The sequence below is a fragment of the Centroberyx gerrardi genome, chromosome 17 (genome assembly GCF_048128805.1).
Source record: "Centroberyx gerrardi isolate f3 chromosome 17, fCenGer3.hap1.cur.20231027, whole genome shotgun sequence".
Lineage (NCBI taxonomy): Eukaryota > Metazoa > Chordata > Actinopteri > Beryciformes > Berycidae > Centroberyx > Centroberyx gerrardi.
The window spans coordinates 693,604-713,603 of NC_136013.1; the positions used below are offsets into that span (position 1 = coordinate 693,604).

General features: G+C 45.1%; 2 protein-coding genes across 2 annotated transcripts in view; both read right to left on the reverse strand.

The window, feature by feature from the left end:
- Positions 1–14,758, reverse strand: part of baz1a (bromodomain adjacent to zinc finger domain, 1A) — a 28,137-nt gene extending 13,379 nt beyond the window's left edge. Inside the window, 17 exon segments of the mRNA XM_078289611.1 lie at positions 5–79; positions 272–366; positions 474–581; positions 2,492–2,657; positions 3,531–3,755; positions 3,862–3,957; positions 4,205–4,336; positions 4,712–4,850; positions 4,956–5,051; positions 5,237–5,479; positions 5,765–5,887; positions 6,400–6,487; positions 6,644–6,745; positions 6,886–7,044; positions 12,663–12,941; positions 14,205–14,348; positions 14,660–14,758. Coding sequence (XP_078145737.1) covers positions 5–79; positions 272–366; positions 474–581; positions 2,492–2,657; positions 3,531–3,755; positions 3,862–3,957; positions 4,205–4,336; positions 4,712–4,850; positions 4,956–5,051; positions 5,237–5,479; positions 5,765–5,887; positions 6,400–6,487; positions 6,644–6,745; positions 6,886–7,044; positions 12,663–12,941; positions 14,205–14,317 — 2,239 coding nt within the window. The 5' untranslated portion in view covers positions 14,318–14,348; positions 14,660–14,758.
- Positions 14,759–16,508: 1,750 nt separating this feature from the next.
- LOC139914795 (uncharacterized) overlaps positions 16,509–20,000 on the reverse strand; it is a 14,134-nt gene continuing 10,642 nt past the window's right edge. The window contains exon 8 of the mRNA XM_071903202.2: positions 16,509–16,910. Within this exon, the coding sequence (XP_071759303.1) occupies positions 16,794–16,910 (117 nt within the window). The 3' untranslated portion in view covers positions 16,509–16,793. The remainder of the gene's footprint in view (positions 16,911–20,000) is intronic.

Consider the following 20,000-nt stretch of genomic DNA (forward strand, 5'->3'; position numbering starts at 1 on the left):
CTGCTGGGGGGGCAGGAGGAGGGTTTGGGGTCAGAGGTCATCGTCTGTTGCTGCTGCTTCTCCTTCTGGTTCACGTTACCTGGGGGAGAGAGAGAGAGGTTTAATCATGTTCTCATATATTATCATTTTCTTTACATATACTGTATATTACATAACGTCCCCTCAGATCAATAAAGTTTCATCTGATAATATTTCTGCCTGAAACCATGAGCAGGAGAGGATGGAGTTCAGGCTGATTCAGGTTCAGATTCAGGACTCTGCTGGTTTTCACCTTTCATCTTCTTCCTGTTGGATGAAGAGTTGAGCTCCTCCTCATCCTCGGTCTGCTGATCTGCAGGAGTCTCACCGCTCAGAGGGCCGTCCTCACTGAGAGAGAGAGACAGGCAGACAGACAGGTGATGAACATTCAGACAGACAGATCGCATTGTGACCATCTGATCGATCACCTCCTGCTCCTTCAGCTCCTCCTCTACCTGTTAGTTAGCAGTCTGCTCCTCCCCTCCTGCTCCTTCAGTCTCTCCTCCTTCTCCTTCATCCTCAGCTCCTGCTCCCTCAGCTTCTCCTCCTTACGCAGACGAACCCTGAGAGGAGATAAGGAGAGAGGAGATAAGGAGAGAGGAGATAAGGAGAGAGGAGAGACAGCCTTGAAGACAAACTCCGTTCATCTGTTCTCCACATCAAAACATCCAGTTATTTTAGCACATTTTCACATCAAAACCACAACACTGCTCCAGTCAAAATAAAAATTACAACCATCCTCTCTCTCTCTGCGGTGTGTGTGTGTGTGTGTACCTGTGTGTGGCCTCCTCTCTCTCTGCAGTGTGTGTGTGTGTGTGTACCTGTGTGCGGCCTCCTCTCTCTCTCTGTGGTGTGTGTGTGTACCTGTGTGCGGCCTCCTCTCTCTCTGCGGTGTGTGTGTGTGTGTGTACCTGTGTGCGGCCTCCTCTCTCTCTGCAGTGTGTGTGTGTGTGTGTACCTGTGTGCGGCCTCCTCTCTCTCTCTGCGGTGTGTGTGTGTACCTGTGTGCGGCCTCCTCTCTCTCTGCAGTGTGTGTGTGTGTGTGTACCTGTGTGCGGCCTCCTCTCTCTCTCTGCGGTGTGTGTGTGTGTACCTGTGTGCGGCCTCCTCTCTCTCTCTCTGCAGTGTGTGTGTGTGTGTACCTGTGTGCGGCCTCCTCTCTCTCTCTGCGGTGTGTGTGTGTACCTGTGTGCGGCCTCCTCTCTCTCTGCGGTGTGTGTGTGTGTGTGTACCTGTGTGCGGCCTCCTCTCTCTCTGCAGTGTGTGTGTGTGTGTGTACCTGTGTGCGGCCTCCTCTCTCTCTCTGCGGTGTGTGTGTGTACCTGTGTGCGGCCTCCTCTCTCTCTGCAGTGTGTGTGTGTGTGTACCTGTGTGCGGCCTCCTCTCTCTCTGCAGTGTGTGTGTGTGTGTGTGTGTACCTGTGTGCGGCCTCCTCTCTCTCTGCAGTGTGTGTGTGTGTGTGTACCTGTGTGCGGCCTCCTCTCTCTCTCTGCGGTGTGTGTGTGTGTACCTGTGTGCGGCCTCCTCTCTCTCTCTCTGCAGTGTGTGTGTGTGTGTACCTGTGTGTGGCCTCCTCTCTCTCTCTCTGCGGTGTGTGTGTGTGTGTACACCTGTGTGCGGCCTCCTCTCTCTCTCTCTGCGGTGTGTGTGTGTGTGTGTGTACCTGTGTGCGGCCTCCTCTCTCTCTCTGCGGTGTGTGTGTGTGTGTGTACCTGTGTGCGGCCTCCTCTCTCTCTCTCTGCGGTGTGTGTGTGTGTGTGTGTGTGTACCTGTGTGCGGCCTCCTCTCTCTCTGCAGTGTGTGTGTGTGTGTGTACCTGTGTGCGGCCTCCTCTCTCTCTGCGGTGTGTGTGTACCTGTGTGCGGCCTCCTCTCTCTCTCTGCGGTGTGTGTGTTTACCTGTGTGCAGCCTCCTCTCTCTCTCTCTGCGGTGTGTGTGTACCTGTGTGCGGCCTCCTCTCTCTCTCTGCAGTGTGTGTGTGTGTACCTGTGTGCGGCCTCCTCTCTCTCTCTGCGGTGTGTGTGTGTGTACCTGTGTGCGGCCTCCTCTCTCTCTCTGCGGTGTGTGTGTGTGTGTACCTGTGTGCGGCCTCCTCTCTCTCTCTCTGCAGTGTGTGTGTGTGTACCTGTGAGCGGCCTCCTCTCTCTCTCTGCAGTGTGTGTGTGTGTACCTGTGTGCAGCCTCCTCTCTCTCTCTGCAGTGTGTGTGTGTGTACCTGTGAGCGGCCTCCTCTCTCTCTCTGCGGTGTGTGTGTACCTGTGTGCGGCCTCCTCTCTCTCTCTGCGGTGTGTGTGTACCTGTGTGCGGCCTCCTCTCTCTCTCTGCAGTGTGTGTGTACCTGTGTGCGGCCTCCTCTCTCTCTCTGCGGTGTGTGTGTGTACCTGTGTGCGGCCTCCTCTCTCTCTCTCTGCAGTGTGTGTGTGTGTGTACCTGTGTGCGGCCTCCTCTCTCTCTCTGCGGTGTGTGTGTGTACCTGTGTGCGGCCTCCTCTCTCTCTCTGCGGTGTTGCTCAGCCTTGATCTCCCTCAGCTCCTGCCTCGCTGCTCTCTGCTCCTCCACACAGTCTTCGATCAGATCCCTGCTGGACGCCAGAGTGAGCAGCTTCCCCAGCAGAGCCTGCAGGATCCGCAGCTTCTCTCCTGTAGCAGATCAATACCCATCAATATACCGATCGATATCCATCCGTCCTGACCTCCACGGTGCAGGGAAGATTCTCAGCACTCGGTCCCAACAGATCAATACAATTAATAACTTTAATCGCTATTGTTATTGTTATTCATAGAAGACATCAGGGTGCTGCTCAGCAAAAGTGGAGAATGAAACCGATGCAGCGCTGCTGAGCAAGGCAGTGTGGTGTCTGGTGGCGTGGTGTTTCAAGACGTTTTGTGGTGTTTCGGGGCGTTGCGTGAAGTTTCGTGGTGTTTGATGGTGTTATGTTTTTTTCAAGAGGTTTCATGGCATTTCAAGATGTTTTGTGGCATTTTCGTGGTGTTTCGTGCTGTTACAGGGGGGTTTTGTGACGTTTCGTGAGGTTTGGTGGTGTTTGGTGGAGTTTTCTGGCGTTTCATGGTGTCTGGTGGTGTTTCATAGTGTTTCATGGTGTCTGGTGGTGTTTCGTAGTGTTTCATGGTGTCTGGTGGTGTTTCGTAGTGTTTCATGGTGTCTGGTGGTGTTTCATGGTGTCTGGTGGTGTTTCGTAGTGTTTCATGGTGTCTGGTGGTGTTTCGTAGTGTTTCATGGTGTCTGGTGGTGTTTCATAGTGTTTCATGGTGTCTGGTGGTGTTTCATAGTGTTTCATGGTGTCTGGTGGTGTTTCATGGTATCTGGTGGTGTTTCATAGTGTTTCATGGTGTCTGGTGGTGTTTCATAGTGTTTCATGGTGTCTGGTGGTGTTTCATAGTGTTTCATGGTGTCTGGTGGTGTTTCATAGTGTTTCATGGTGTCTGGTGGTGTTTCATGGTGTCTGGTGGTGTTTCATGGTGTCTGGTGGTGTTTCGTGGCAGCAGACTGACCTGGCGTCAGGTCGTACACCGCCGTGCACGCCAGCTTCTTCAGCAGCGCCGGCTCAGCCAATCGCAGCTCGACGCACGGGTCGTCCGTCAACGTGAACCCGCCCTGCTTCTGGTAGCGGAACTTGGCGTTGCCGTGGTTACAGTCAGCGCCCGACGCCAGGATGTGGAGACGAAGGATTTCTGACAGAGTGCAACTGTCCAGGTCCAACTGCTTCAGACTGCAGCCTGGGAGACAGACAGGTAGAGAGACAGACAGGTAGATGGGGTTTGCTATATGTACTACTCATATCCCGGGTCTCTGACAGTGTGTGTGTGTGTGTGTGTGTGTTACCCTGGTGCAGCTGAGGCCAGGCAGCAGCCAATGAGGCGACAGCGCTCATCGCAGACTGGGTGGGATCTGAATCATCGTCCAGAGCCTCCGACAGATCTACACACACATTACAGTTTATTTTTAGACAGATTAATTTTAGATGATTTATTGACAGTTCATATACTACACACCATTATAAAAACAGATTATATAAAGATTCTATATAGAGAGATTATATAAATATATATCAACTTTGTCCATCTGGTTTTGTGCGTCAGTATCTATATTACACATATAGGAGTGTGTGTGTGTGTCTGCAATGGTGTGTGAGTGTCTCTGTGTGTGTGTGTGTGTGTGTGTGTACCTTCCGCCTGCTCCTTGGCCTCCTCCTCCTGCTCCTCAGCCAGAGCCTGGAAGATGGCCGACAGGAAGAAGAAGAGGAGTTCACAGAGCGGACCTTCAGGATCCGAAACCATCAGAGCCTCCTCCAGAACCTCTGCAGAGAGGGAGAACCTGTTAGAACCTGTTAGAACCAGCTAAACCTCCAGAACCTCTGCAGAGAGGGAGAACCTGTTAGAACCAGCTAAACTTCCAGAACCTCTGCAGAGATGGAGACAAACAAATGTACCTATACTGGTTCTACTGGTACAGTACCAGCAGCAGGTCTGGTTGTTTGTAGAACAGCATTAGGAACCAGCTTGTCAACCTGCCACCTCCCACTGAAAATGCACCAGAACCAAAAATGTTTGGCCGTCTAACCAGAACCCATACTGAACCAGACTAGGACCAGAACACAAGGGAAACCACAGCGTACTGGTCCAGTTTGGGTCCAGTTCAGACCAGGACAGCAGTAGAGAAATGGTGTTCTGACCCAGTGAGACTCCGTCAGGAAACTCGTCCTTCAGGTCGAACACCTCTCCAAACGCCCTGAGGAACTCCACAACCATCAGAGCTTCTCCAAACAGATCAGCAGGCAGACGAGTCCGGACCGGCACCGCGCACGGCAGCTCCTGTCAGCACACACACACACACACACACACACAGTTACAGATATGTTCCTCTAGAAATCCTGAATGAGGAACCTCAGGTAAAGTTTGTTGTAAATGTTCACTGACCTTCAGGTCTTCACACTCCATGTCTTCTCTGGGTTTGTTCCACAGTTTCAGTCGCTCTGCGTATTTCTTCTTCTCCTCCTTCAGCTTCTCTCGTTCCTGGACCAGAGAAGAGGTGTTTAGACAAACATTAGACGTGTTCTACGTCCAGACAGAAATGTGACCGATTCATCACAGCACTGACACTTCACAGGTACGGTCAGCCAAAAAAGAAAGAATATGTATTTCACTCCAGTTCACTCCATCAAACCTGTCCAGGTATCTGGACTGGCAGCTGAACTCACCCTCTCCTTCTCCAGCTTCATGCGCTCCTTGTCCTCCTTCCTCCTCTGCTTCTCCTCCTCAAACCTCCTCCTCAGCTCCTCCTTCAGCTTCTCTCGGTCCTCCTTCTCCCTCCTCTTGGCCTCCAGCGCCTCCTCCTTCTCCTTCTTCAGCTTGGCCTTCTCCTGCCCTGCAGACACCATCTCCTCCTTCTGCTGCAGCAGCTTCAGCTTCTCCTCCGCCGCCTTCAGCAGGGACGAGCTCTGCTGCAAACAGACCGAAGAGCCGTGGAGAAGAGGTGTAACACATGATGGACTGTTCTTAATTATGTCATTTTCATTTAAACCCTTTAATTCTAAACACTGGCCCGGCCATTTTCTGTGATTCAAGAAGTTTGTCAGAATTCAGATGTTTTGTTTTCTATGTTTCCTCGTCTCTCAGTCATGTTGACAGTGTTGCTGCTGTGACACTCCACTGAATGAACAGAGCAGAAAGCATGCTGGGACACACAGGGACAGCGCCGTCATCAGCCAGGTGAGACATTTCCTCACCTGTCCAGGTGAGCCGTGGCCCCGCCCCTTAGGGGGAGGGCTGAAGGGGAAGAGGGGGGGCTCGTCCGGAAAGAACTGGGAGAAAGTCTGTTCTGCAAGCCGGTACTTCACTACTGTAGAGGACTGGAACACACACACACACACACACACACACACACATTAACCTGAGGCAGTTCAACAGTAGACACTGAACAGCAGTCAGGAATACAGTGTCGGGGTATCAGGGTGTCTGAGTATTAGGGTATCAGGGTGTCTGGGTATCCAGGGTATCAAGGTGTTGGGGTATCAGGGCGTCTGGTTATTAAGGCATCAGGGTCTTGGGGTATCATGGCTATAGTATTTGGGTATCAGGGTTACAGTATCAGGGTGTTGGGGTAGCAGAGTGTCTGGGTATTAAGGTATCAGGGTGTTGGGGTATCATGGCTATAGTATTTGAGTATCAGGGTATCAGGGTGTTAGGGTATCAGGGTATTTGATATTGGAGTATCAGGGTGTTGGGATATCTGGGTTACAGTATCAGGGTATTTGGGCATGGGGGTATCAGGGTTTTGGGGCATCAGGGTTTTGGGGGTATCAGGGTTTTGGGGCATCAGGGTTTTGGGGGTATCAGGGTTTTGGGGCATCACGGTACCCACCTTGAGTGCGATGGTTCCGTTCTGAGGTTCACAGTGCTGCTTGAACAGCAGCTTCAGTCTCTCTCTGGACAAAATGTTCTTCCTGCGACTGAAGAACCAAAACAAAACAAACTGAGTCAGATCCAATGAGATCAGCAGTCTGACACCAGCTGACACCAGAGGGACAGACAGAAACGACTCTTTACATACAAATAAATAAAGCTTTTCGAAGGGGAAAGTGTTACGAACGTGAATATTATCTGACCTGATCTGATTGGCTTTGGTGGTGAACGGCTCGCTGTCTTCCTCCTTCATCATCCTCACTGTGTATCTGAACACCGACGGACTCAGAGGCTTCTTCTTCTTCCTGCTGACACACACACACACACACACGTCAGAGTCATCTCACATGGCTGTAGATCACGTTCCAGATCTGCAGCAGAACTTTACTTTTCCACCGACTCCTTGATCTACGCCCTCTGACCCGCTGACCTTTGACCTACTGACCCGTTGAGCTGTGCTCTGGGGGTTTTGGGCGCGCTGCTCTCCTCGTCGCTGTCGCTGATGACGATGGTGTCGCCCTCTGCTGGCTTGGTGTGGCCGTTAACCGGCGCTCCGTTAACACTGGCATGAGGAGACTGGACCTCCAGGATCTCACACACATGTCTGCAACACACACACACACACACACACACACACACACACACAGAGTGAAGGTTAACCTGGATGACGCCACAGAGTGCAGTTGTGTGTTTTCTGGTTTCCTGCCAGGCTGACAGGATTCTGAAAATAAAATCTACTCTTTATTCATTTTAGTTTTTAAACATGACAACTGAAGTTCAAATCATTTGCACTTGGCTTCCTCTGGGTGGCGCTGTGCTGAACTGAACTCCACCATGTGGCCTGATGCTGCTGTGAGTCTGAACTCTGCTGCAGCTCATCCTGCTGGCTGTCTGCCGCCTTTTCAAGACCTTTTCAATGCCCCCTGGAACTGAACTTAAGACCAGTTAAAAACCAAAATAAAGAATCAAACCTTGCGAAACCAAGCTATTATTATTTGGGTATTTCTGCTTTATCGGATAGTTCAGAGTAGAGAGAGGAGGATGACTTGCTGGACTCGAACCGGACATCGCAGGTACAAGCCAGCTGAAAATGGGGCTGGTTAAGGAACATGAAGTCCACCAGCAGCAGACAGGATGCAGATCTGTTCTGGATTCATCGAAGAGCGGGTCACATGCTGAGAGAAGAACCTCTACTAACTGGATTTAAGACTTTTTAAGGCCTTAAATTTAAATTTTTAAACTTTATTTTTGGTTTTTATGGACCTCAGAACGCCCCCCCTCCCCCCACAGTGAGCTCAGTCTGGCGGCTCCAGCAGACAGACTTTCCCACTCAGATAATGATCAGTCTGGTGAAAATAACAGAGTTCAGGTCGTGTTGTTGGATCAGCAAGACGCCATGCTGCTGCAGAGCCGAGTCACTGTCAGACAACAACACATCCAACAAAACAACAAACCATCCAAAACATCCAACAAAACATCCAACAAAACAAAACATCCAACAAAACAAGACATCCAACAAAACAAAACATCCAACAAAACAAAACATCCAACAAAACAAGACATCCAACAAAACAACAAACCATCCAACAAAACAGCAAAACAACAAAACAACCATCCAACAAAACAACAAACCATCCAACAAAACAGCAAAACAACAAACCATCCAACAAAACAACAAACCATCCAACAAAACAGCAAAACATCTAACAAAACAAACCATCCAACAAAACAACAAACCATCCAACAAAACAACAAACCATCCAACAAAACAAACCATCCAACAAAACAACAAACCATCCAACAAAACAGCAAAACATCCAACAAAACAACAAAACATCCAACAAAACAACAAACCATCCAACAAAACAAACCATCCAACAACAACAAACCATCCAACAAAACAAACCATCCAACAAAACAGCAAACCATCCAACAAAACAACAAACCATCCAACAAAACAACAAACCATCCAACAAAACAACAAACCATCCAACAAAACAAACCATCCAACAAAACAACAAACCATCCAACAAAACAGCAAAACATCCAACAAAACAACAAAACATCCAACAAAACAACAAACCATCCAACAAAACAAACCATCCAACAACAACAAAACATCCAACAAAACAACAAAACATCCAACAAAACAACAAACCATCCAACAAAACAACAAAACATCCAACAAAACATCCAACAAAACATCCAACAAAACAAACCATCCAACAAAACAACAAAACATCCAACAAAACAAACCATCCAACAAAACAGCAAAACATCCAACAAAACAAACCATCCAACAAAACAACAAACCATCCAACAAAACAAACCATCCAACAACAACAAAACATCCAACAAAACATCCAACAAAACAACAAACCATCCAACAAAACAACAAAACATCCAACAAAACATCCAACAAAACAACAAAACATCCAACAAAACAAACCATCCAACAAAACAACAAAACATCCAACAAAACAAACCATCCAACAAAACAACAAACCATCCAACAAAACAAACCATCCAACAAAACAAACCATCCAACAAAACAACAAACCATCCAACAAAACAAACCATCCAACAAAACAACAAACCATCCAACAAAACAAACCATCCAACAAAACAAACCATCCAACAAAACAACAAAACATCCAACAAAACAACAAAACATCCAACAAAACAAACCATCCAACAAAACAAACCATCCAACAAAACAACAAACCATCCAACAAAACAACAAAACATCCAACAAAACAACAAACCATCCAACAAAACAAACCATCCAACAAAACAAAACATCCAACAAAACAAAACATCCAACAAAACAAGACATCCAACAAAACAACAAACCATCCAACAAAACAGCAAAACAACAAAACAACCATCCAACAAAACAACAAACCATCCAACAAAACAGCAAAACATCTAACAAAACAAACCATCCAACAAAACAACAAACCATCCAACAAAACAACAAACCATCCAACAAAACAAACCATCCAACAAAACAACAAACCATCCAACAAAACAGCAAACCATCCAACAAAACAAAACATCCAACAAAACAACAAACCATCCAACAAAACAGCAAAACAACAAAACAAACCATCCAACAAAACAGCAAAACAACAAAACAACCATCCAACAAAACAACAAACCATCCAACAAAACAGCAAAACAACAAACCATCCAACAAAACAACAAACCATCCAACAAAACAGCAAAACATCTAACAAAACAAACCATCCAACAAAACAACAAACCATCCAACAAAACAACAAACCATCCAACAAAACAAACCATCCAACAAAACAACAAACCATCCAACAAAACAGCAAAACATCCAACAAAACAACAAAACATCCAACAAAACAACAAACCATCCAACAAAACAAACCATCCAACAACAACAAACCATCCAACAAAACAAACCATCCAACAAAACAGCAAACCATCCAACAAAACAACAAACCATCCAACAAAACAACAAACCATCCAACAAAACAACAAACCATCCAACAAAACAAACCATCCAACAAAACAACAAACCATCCAACAAAACAGCAAAACATCCAACAAAACAACAAAACATCCAACAAAACAACAAACCATCCAACAAAACAAACCATCCAACAACAACAAAACATCCAACAAAACAACAAAACATCCAACAAAACAACAAACCATCCAACAAAACAACAAAACATCCAACAAAACATCCAACAAAACAACAAAACATCCAACAAAACAAACCATCCAACAAAACAACAAAACATCCAACAAAACAAACCATCCAACAAAACAGCAAAACATCCAACAAAACAAACCATCCAACAAAACAACAAACCATCCAACAAAACAAACCATCCAACAACAACAAAACATCCAACAAAACAACAAAACATCCAACAAAACAACAAACCATCCAACAAAACAACAAAACATCCAACAAAACATCCAACAAAACAACAAAACATCCAACAAAACAAACCATCCAACAAAACAACAAAACATCCAACAAAACAAACCATCCAACAAAACAACAAACCATCCAACAAAACAAACCATCCAACAAAACAAACCATCCAACAAAACAACAAACCATCCAACAAAACAAACCATCCAACAAAACAACAAACCATCCAACAAAACAAACCATCCAACAAAACAACAAAACATCCAACAAAACAACAAAACATCCAACAAAACAAACCATCCAACAAAACAAACCATCCAACAAAACAAACCATCCAACAAAACAACAAACCATCCAACAAAACAACAAAACATCCAACAAAACAACAAACCATCCAACAAAACAAACCATCCAACAAAACAACAAAACATCCAACAAAACAACAAACCATCCAACAAAACATCCAACAAAACAACAAAACATCCAACAAAACATCCAACAAAACAACAAAACATCCAACAAAACAACAAAACATCCAACAAAACAACAAAACATCCAACAAAACATCCAACAAAACAACAAAACATCCAACAAAACAACAAAACATCCAACAAAACAGCAAAACATCCAACAAAACAACAAAACATCCAACAAAACATCCAACAAAACAACAAACCATCCAACAAAACAGCAAAACATCCAACAAAACAACAAAACATCCAACAAAACAGCAAAACATCCAACAAAACAAACCATCCAACAAAACAGCAAAACATCCAACAAAACAACAAAACATCCAACAAAACAAACCATCCAACAAAACAGCAAAACATCCAACAAAACAAACCATCCAACAAAACAAAACATCCAACAAAACAACAAACCATCCAACAAAACAACAAAACATCCAACAAAACAAACCATCCAACAAAACAACAAAACATCCAACAAAACAAAACATCCAACAAAACAAACCATCCAACAAAACAAACCATCCAACAAAACAGCAAAACATCCAACAAAACAAACCATCCAACAAAACAACAAACCATCCAACAAAACAACAAACCATCCAACAAAACAGCAAAACATCCAACAAAACAAACCATCCAACAAAACAAACCATCCAACAAAACAAACCATCCAACAAAACAACAAACCATCCAACAAAACAGCAAAACATCCAACAAAACAAACCATCCAACAAAACAACAAAACATCCAACAAAACAACAAAACATCCAACAAAACAAACCATCCAACAAAACAAACCATCCAACAAAACAGCAAACCATCCAACAAAACAACAAACCATCCAACAAAACAACAAACCATCCAACAAAACAACAAACCATCCAACAAAACAACAAACCATGCATCCATCCATCATCCTCCATCCTGAGCAGCAGACTGATCAGAGCAGTGGGGCTCTTGGATTAAGAATTTTGTTGCTATGGCAACAAGTCGGCCTAACTTAAATCTGACTTAAAGTCAGATTGGATTTATCTTTTAGGTTTATCTTTACACACCTGGGCCCAGATCCAGTCTGTCAACACAGCACATACTGAAAGATCTAACTCACAAATTAAAGCAATATTCCACTCAGTTTTAACATGGAGGTTATCTATTTGAAAGGCAGAATATAATCTATTGACCAAGATCCGATCAGCTGGACCAGTTTGTAGCTTCAGATTTTTTCTTCCCATTCATTTGAATGGAAACTGACATTGAACACGTTGGTGAACAGATTCAACATCAGATCTGCTGCTGGGATTTTCAATTGAAGTTTGGTCTTACTTTTTAGAACGTCCTTTCACCAAATATCAATTTTATAGATAGAAGAGAACACAGCGGAGGGATACCATGTAGGAGAGATAGTTCCTGTTTGGGAGAACGGATCTACTTTTAACTTTAAATACTAATTTTAGTGTAAAGCAATAATAAAATGCAAAATGAGGACGGACCAGTTGCTGCTTTATTGTCTTACAGCAGGATCTGTTTCCATTCAAATGAATGGGAAGTACAAATCTGAACGCTACAAACTGGTCCAGCTGCATCTGATCTTGGTGAGGAGATTATATTCTGCTTTTCATGGCGGTCAAGAGCCGAATAACCCCCATGTTAAAACTAAGTGGAATATTGTTGATTAAAGCCCAACACAACTTGCTCCATTACAACTAAACCTAATATTCTGTACAGCGCCTGGTTCGTGTGCTGTATCCTGTCCTAATTTCTCCACAGCATCACTAAAGTTAGCTGTGACCCGGTCGTCATGACGACAGAGCGCTCGGTGATGAGCGGTACCTGGCTCCGTTGCGTCCGGTGACGTCCACCGTCTCTCCGGGGAAGTAGCGCTCCTTCACGAAGGCGTAGACGTCGTCGCAGAGCTCCGTCAGCCTGCAGCGGCGCGTCAGAGCCACCAGGTGGAGCAGCGGAGCCACCAGCGCCGCCGGGAAACTCTGCAGGCTCTGCCGCGCGCGCCGCTCGCTCTCCACCGCCTCCAGGTACGTCAGGCCCGCTCGCCCCGTCAGAGCACAACTCCACACCAGACTGTTACACAGGATGGTCCGCTCAAAAAACTCACTGCAGGAGGGAGGGGGGGGGGGAGAGATCAGCTGTTTCCCATCTGTTGCTTGGTGAAGCTTAACAGAACCCTAACCCTAATCATAATAACAATAATAATACATTTCATTTGTAGACAGTCTAAGACACTTTTCATCAATGGCAGATAAAACATGACACATATAAAGTATAAATCAACAGGAAAAACACAATTCAAACAATAAAAGCAGTTTTAAAAGGTGAGTCTCTCAGGAGTTTGAAGGAGAACAGAAGAACATTCTAGAGTCTCATTCATTCAACTCAACTGACAGACAGACTGACAGACAGACTGACAGACAGAGAGACAGACACAGAGACAGACAGACAGGTTTGATGTTTCCTACAAAGTGTCAATTTAAAAATTCCAGACTTTAAATTCTTGTTTTGATTGATTTTGGTGTTCAGTATGATTTACGCTGATCTTCCCCTACTGACTCTGCCTTTTCTCTCTAAGGATGAAGATTCTTGGTGACGGGTCTACAGCCACAGAAAGTGTTTAGTTGTATATCAGGAGGACAGTAAACAACATTTTTCAATACTTTTCCAAACCTTTTAAGCAATTTCCAAACTTATCAAGACCTGGAAATGACCAGAATATTTTCCCATCCATTTCCAGAGTTTCAGACCTGTAGGAGCCTGAGGTTCAGGTTCAGGATCTGGACCTCCAGCAGGAACATAGAGTTTCACAAACAGCTTCAGACAGAAAGAGGAACTGGCTGCTTGGACTCATGAAGCTGGAGAAGCTCCTGACTGAAGTCTGGAGCTTCATCCATCTGGAGTTCAGGAGTTCAGAGACTTTACTAACACACCCGACCCGGTCCGGTCCAGGACCTCCTGCCCGGGCTGCAGGTCTGATCCTCGGCTAGCAGGCCCGGCTCCAGTCCTGCTGGTTAGCTAGCGGCTAAACTAGCTCATGCTAACTAGCGACTGACAGCAGCACAGCTAGCTAGTAGCCGCTAACCTACTTAGCTCAGCTAGCTAACGTTCCACCTGCCAAACTGTGATAAGAGTCAGTTAATCCACCAGCTAGCCGGTTTATCCTCTTTATTACCGGCGGACAGAGCTTTATATCTGGATATATAGAAATATAAATTAGAATTTTGTTTCAAAATAAAGTTCGCTTTTGTTTATCTTGTCTGGAAGTTTGCCAACATCAGTGACCAACTGTCAGTCAGGACTTCATTCAAACTTCACTTTAACCTCTGAACCGGGTATCATCAGACAGATTAATATTCAGTTACATACTCGTAAGTCCTGAAGATTTCGTGTGTGATTTTACAGAGGAAAACCTCTTCATCTGGTCTGAGATCAGCCGGGGGTTTCTGTCGGATGAAGGCTTTTCTGTGGAGAAGCGGCATATTTCTTTCCCAACTCTCCTTCACTGCCACACTTTAAAAAAAAAGGAGGGAAAACAGAGTGAGAAAGTCAGTTTACAGCCGATAAAGTGAAAGAAGAGAAGCGAAGTGAGCAGAAACACTGAGGCCGACGGCGCGGCTTCATTAATCTGAATTAAACCAAGCAGAAGTGAGAAGAGGAAAGCGAGTCTTTTGTTAGACTGTAATCTGCCCACATGGAGACAGACAGAGGCTCGGGAGCTGACACTCCGCGGCCGCTCCACACAGTAGAACTCAAACAATAGAATCTGAATCTACTAATAAACAACAGAGACAGAGGACAGGAGAGTTTCACACCGGCTTTACCGAGTTGTGTAACGATGAAAAGATAATCCGCGGTAGAAAACAGTGAAGTCCCGGTGCGGTAGCAGACTGGCGGCTTGTTGACCAAGTTTTCATCCACTTCAGGGACCGAGAGGAAGCTGGGAAACTTCAGTGTTCGACCGTTAGTGTGTTTACACCGGTTAGCAGCGGTGGGAAGAGCACCAGACTGCCTTATTCAAGTAGAAGTACTGTTATTCTGCTGATATTTTACTGAAGTAGAAGTAAAAGTACTGGTGTAAAAATCTCCTTCAGTAAAAGTAAAAAGTGTGTGATTTAAAATGTCGTCAGAGTAAAAGTTCCTGAGTTCCTCTTTAGAACAGAGAACGTTGTTAGCTGTGATCTTTTCCATGTGATTCTAACAGGAGAGAGGTCAGAGTTCAAACTAGATTCTTTTCACTGGAAACATTAGAAATGAGAAAATAAAGTGCAGAAACAAAGTAAAGTCAGATTCCTCTTCTCACTGTGAATGGATCCACAGTTTGTCAGTTTCTGTTGATCCAGTTTCTGTTGATCCAGTTTCTGTTGATCCAGTTTCTGTTGATCCAGTTTCTGTTGCTGATGGAGAGACACAATCTGTTCTGTGATGGATGGATTTAAAATGGACTGAAGGACAAAACTGCAGGAGAGATGGACTGAAGAGAAAGTCAAATACTGACTTTAAAAAATACTCAAAAAAGTACAAGTACACAAAAAAGCGACTCAGTTACAGTAACGGGAGTAAATGCAATTAGTTACTTCCATAAAAATGTGGTTAAATAAAAAAATTAAGTTGAAGGATCGCATCATTCTGATATGACAAAGCATCAAATGTTATCTCGTATATCTTTGTTAAGTAGTTTATTTCTCCAGTTTCCGAGTTGATGTGGGTCACCTGAACGCAGCATAGTGAGTGTGTAAGTGGGCGGAGCTTCCCTGTCATTAAGAACGTCGATTGGCTCACTCTCGCGCCACTCTTTAACTGACAGCCAATGGTTGTCGCGGAAACACCCCGCCGCGTCGTGCGGGCTTCTGCTGAGCGTCGTGATGATGTAACTGAGAAGTGACGTAAGAGATAATCGCAGGAAACGATCAGTCACCGGTGATGACGCGCCGTGAGTCACGGGATCTGATCCATCAGTCTGCTCAATAGATTATTATGAATATTCAGTTTCAAATCCCAAACACTTTCACGTGATGAAACTTTACAGCTGCTGTTCAAACTGCTTCAGTCCAGGTTTCATTCCAGAATGTAGAATTTCTACTCTGTTTCTATTCTGTTTCTACTCTGTCTCTATCTCCAAAGTTTTCACCCTGAAATTCATCCATCAGCTGATTCTGTTCTGTGAACGCAGAGCGACATCATTTCAGAAACATCTTCATGTAATCTGAACGTTAACTTGTGCAGGGAGACAGACAGACAGTCAGAGAGACAGGTAGACAGAGAGAGACAGACAGGCAGAGAGACAGACGGTCAGAGAGACAGACGGTCAGAGAGAGACAGACAGACAGATAGACAGTCAGTCAGTCAGTCAGTCAGAGAGACAGGCAGACAGTCAGAGAGAGACAGACAGATAGACAGTTAGTCAGTCAGTCAGACAGTCAGAGAGACAGGCAGAGAGAGACAGACAGTCAGAGAGAGACAGACAGTCAGTCAGACAGACAGACAGTCAGAGAGACAGGCAGAGAGAGACAGACAGTCAGAGAGAGACAGTCAGTCAGTCAGACAGACAGTCAGAGAGACAGGCAGACAGAGAGAGACAGACAGTCAGTCAGTCAGTCAGACAGACAAATGTACATGAGTGATGATTCAAGTAGAATTCATATTTTGAGAACAACAGTTTTCTATTGAAAATATATTTATTCCTTTTCTTTCCAGCAGAATGAACAGAGGCTTCAGATCCAGAACCAAACCAGTTCAGGAACCAAACCAGTTCAGTCCCAGGAACCAGTCCAGATCCAGTCCAGTTAGTCCAATCCAGTCCAGTCCAGTTGAGTCCAGCTGGATCCAGCTGTCTGTGACGGCGGCCATGTTGACTCACACTGGTTGGTTTCAACTGAATTTCTCTGTTTGTCTGGTTCACTGGGAGAACTGGAGAACCGGAGAACCGGAGAACTGGTTCCCAGGCAGCAGTGTTGGTCAGGTGATGCGGTACAGGTGGATCTGTCTCAGAGCCTCGGGGTCGGAGTCTCTGCTCAGGTAAACATCGTAGTCCAGAGGAACCTCCTCCAGCCAGCCGGGCGGCTTGGCCTCCTGCTGCACACACACACACACACACACACACACACACACACACACACACACACACACACAGCAGAGCAGCGTTATCAAACAACACACACAGAACATCAGACAGATAAACACTGATTGTAATGAGGTAGCCACAGTCTGTCAGTCAGTAGCCAGCTGCCTGCTGGACGAGCCACACCCACCAGCTGAAGCCTGCCACGACTTTCATTATAATAACTTTAATAATAATAACTTTATTTATATATTATTTACACTCTTCTAAAAATGGTTTACAAAGTGCTTTACAGAGCGGAAGGAAATCAAACAAGACGATACAGCAGCAAGAAAACAACAGTAGATAGAAACAAAGAGAACTGTAAGAACAGGAAAAAGAAGAAAATCAAATCAATAAAATCAAGTAAAAGCACTTTGTTTTTACAGCGACTCGTCTGACCTCATGAAGCGGTGACACTTCCTCACTGAGCACTAAGTGTTCTGTCTGCTACACTGAACACAGCAGAGGTGTTGAGCTTCTCCTCTAACTCCCTCCCTCTCTCTCTCTCTCTCTCTCTCTCTCTCTCCCTCGCTCCCTCCCTCTCTCTCTCTCTCTCTCTCTCTCCCTCGCTCCCTCCCTATCTCTCTCTCTCTCTCTCCCTCTCTCTGTCTCTCCCTATCTCTCTCTCTCTCTCCCTCCCTCCCTATCTCTCCCTATCTCTCTCTCTCTCTCTCCCTCTCTCTGTCTCTCCCTATCTCTCTCTCTCTCTCCCTCCCTCCCTATCTCTCCCTATCTCTCTCTCTCTCTCTCCCTCTCTCTGTCTCTCCCTATCTCTCTCTCTCTCTCCCTCCCTCCCTATCTCTCCCTATCTCTCTCTCTCTCTCTCCCTCTCTCTGTCTCTCCCTATCTCTCTCTCTCTCTCCCTCCCTCCCTATCTCTCCCTATCTCTCTCTCTCTCTCTCCCTCTCTCTGTCTCTCCCTATCTCTCTCTCTCTCTCTCCCTCTCTCCCCCTCCCTCCCTATCTCTCTCTCTCTCTCTCTCTCTCCCTCCCTCCCTATCTCTCCCTATCTCTCTCTCTCTCTGTCTGTCTCTCTCTCTCTCTCTCTCTGTCTGTCTCTCTCTCTCTCCCTCCCTATCTCTCCCTCTCTCTGTCTGTCTCTCTCTCTCTCTCTCTCTGTCTGTCTCTCTCTCTCTCCCTCCCTATCTCTCCCTCTCTCTCCCTCCCTCCCTATCTCTGTCTCGCTCTCTCTCTCCCTATCTCTCCCCCTCCCTCCCTATCTCTCTCTCTCTCTCTCTCTCCCTCCCTCCCTATCTCTCCCTATCTCTCTCTCTCTCTCTCTCAAATTCAAATTCAAATTCAAATTTTGCTTTATTGGCAGGAATGTCACAACAACAATATTGCCAAAGCATCAAGAATCAATGAAACAAAACAATATGAACACAACATTAAGATTGCTACATATTAATTATATATATACAGTATATCCTCTGCATGTGTGTGTGTGTGAGTGCTGATGAGGGTTTATGTTTAGGGAAGGATGAAGGGGGACAGCAGCCATATTGAAATGAATCCCCAGTTAACAGTAATGTTATGGATCCTATAGGAACAGAGTCATTCATTCAGTGACCATCTCCCCAATTACATGTCAACAGATCACATCATACTGTGTGTGTGTGTGTGTGTGTGTGTGTGTGTGTGTGTGTGTGTGTGTGTGTGTGTGTGTGTGTGTGTGTGTGTGTGTCTCGGTCACTCACTGTCCCTCAGGTTGTGGCATGTTGATACATATTGGGCAGCAAGATATGCCCTGTCTCCTTCTCCTAGGAGTATTTTTAATTTTGAGAGGTCATTAAGCTCTTTGAAATCTGAAATTACAGAGTTGAACTTGTTAAAGTAAACGTTCCTTATTTCATCGAATGTTTTACATTGTAGGAGGAAGTGCATCTCTGTCTCAGCCTCACCTGTCCGACAGTGACCACATATTCTGTTTTCTTTTGGTCGCCATGATTTTTTGTGTCGTCCTTTTTCGATCGCCAATTTGTGGTCGCTGAGCCTGAACCTGGTGAGGATCTGTCTCTGCTTCCTATCTCTGACAGTAGAGAGATATTCTGCCAATTCATAATCTCTTTTTAGGGCCAGATAACATTCTAATCTACTTTGGCTTTTAGTTTCTTCTTTCCAATGTTCCAAATAGGTTTCTTTATATTGTGTTATAATTTGGTTTACTCTGGTTGGTGTTGGTGCAGCAGTGTTGGTGTGAGCCTGGTCAGAGTGTGTCTGAGGGCCGGTTAGTCTCAGCACCAGCTGACATAGTGGACTCTTTTCTGGGCTCAGCTCTTGGGTTTGGAGGGCTTTGGAATGGAGGCTGTCTAGGGGAACTGGATTTAAGGTGATTAAAAAATTTGAGTGCTCTCTTTTGAATGTTAATTATCAGTGGGTATCTGCCTAATTCTGCTCTACATGCATGTGTTGGTGTGTTTCTGTGTACGTGTAAAATGTATCTGCAGAATTCAGCATGTAAAGATCCTGTTGGATGTTTCTCCCAGCGGGTGAAGCTGTGATGACTGAGTGACCCCAGACTTCACTACCATACAGCGCAATGGGCTGGATCACACTATCAAATATTTTAAGCCAGATTTTAACTGGAATTTGGAAATTATAAAATTTTCTCTTAATTGCATTTAGAGCTCTTCGAGCTTTTTCTTTTAGTGCATTCACTGCCATGTTGAAACTCCCTGATGCTGTTATGGTTATACCAAGGTAGGTATAACTCATACTATGTTCAATGATATGATCATTTATGGTAAACTGGTATTTGTTCTCCTGACATCTTGGGCGTTTTTGAAAAATCATGACATTAGTTTTCTTCATATTTACTGCCAGGGCCCAGTTCTGACAGTACTTTTCTACTATGTTCAGTTGTTGCTGTAGTCCTTGTTCAGTAGGAGACAGCAGAACAAGGTCATCAGCATAAAACAGAGACTTCACCTCTCTATCTAGGAGGGAGAGGCCAGGAGCAGCACACTGATCCAACTGAACAGCAAGTTCATTTATATACACATTAAATAAAGTCGGACTTAAGTTGCAACCCTGGCGAACACCTCTTCTCTGGGTGAAGAATTC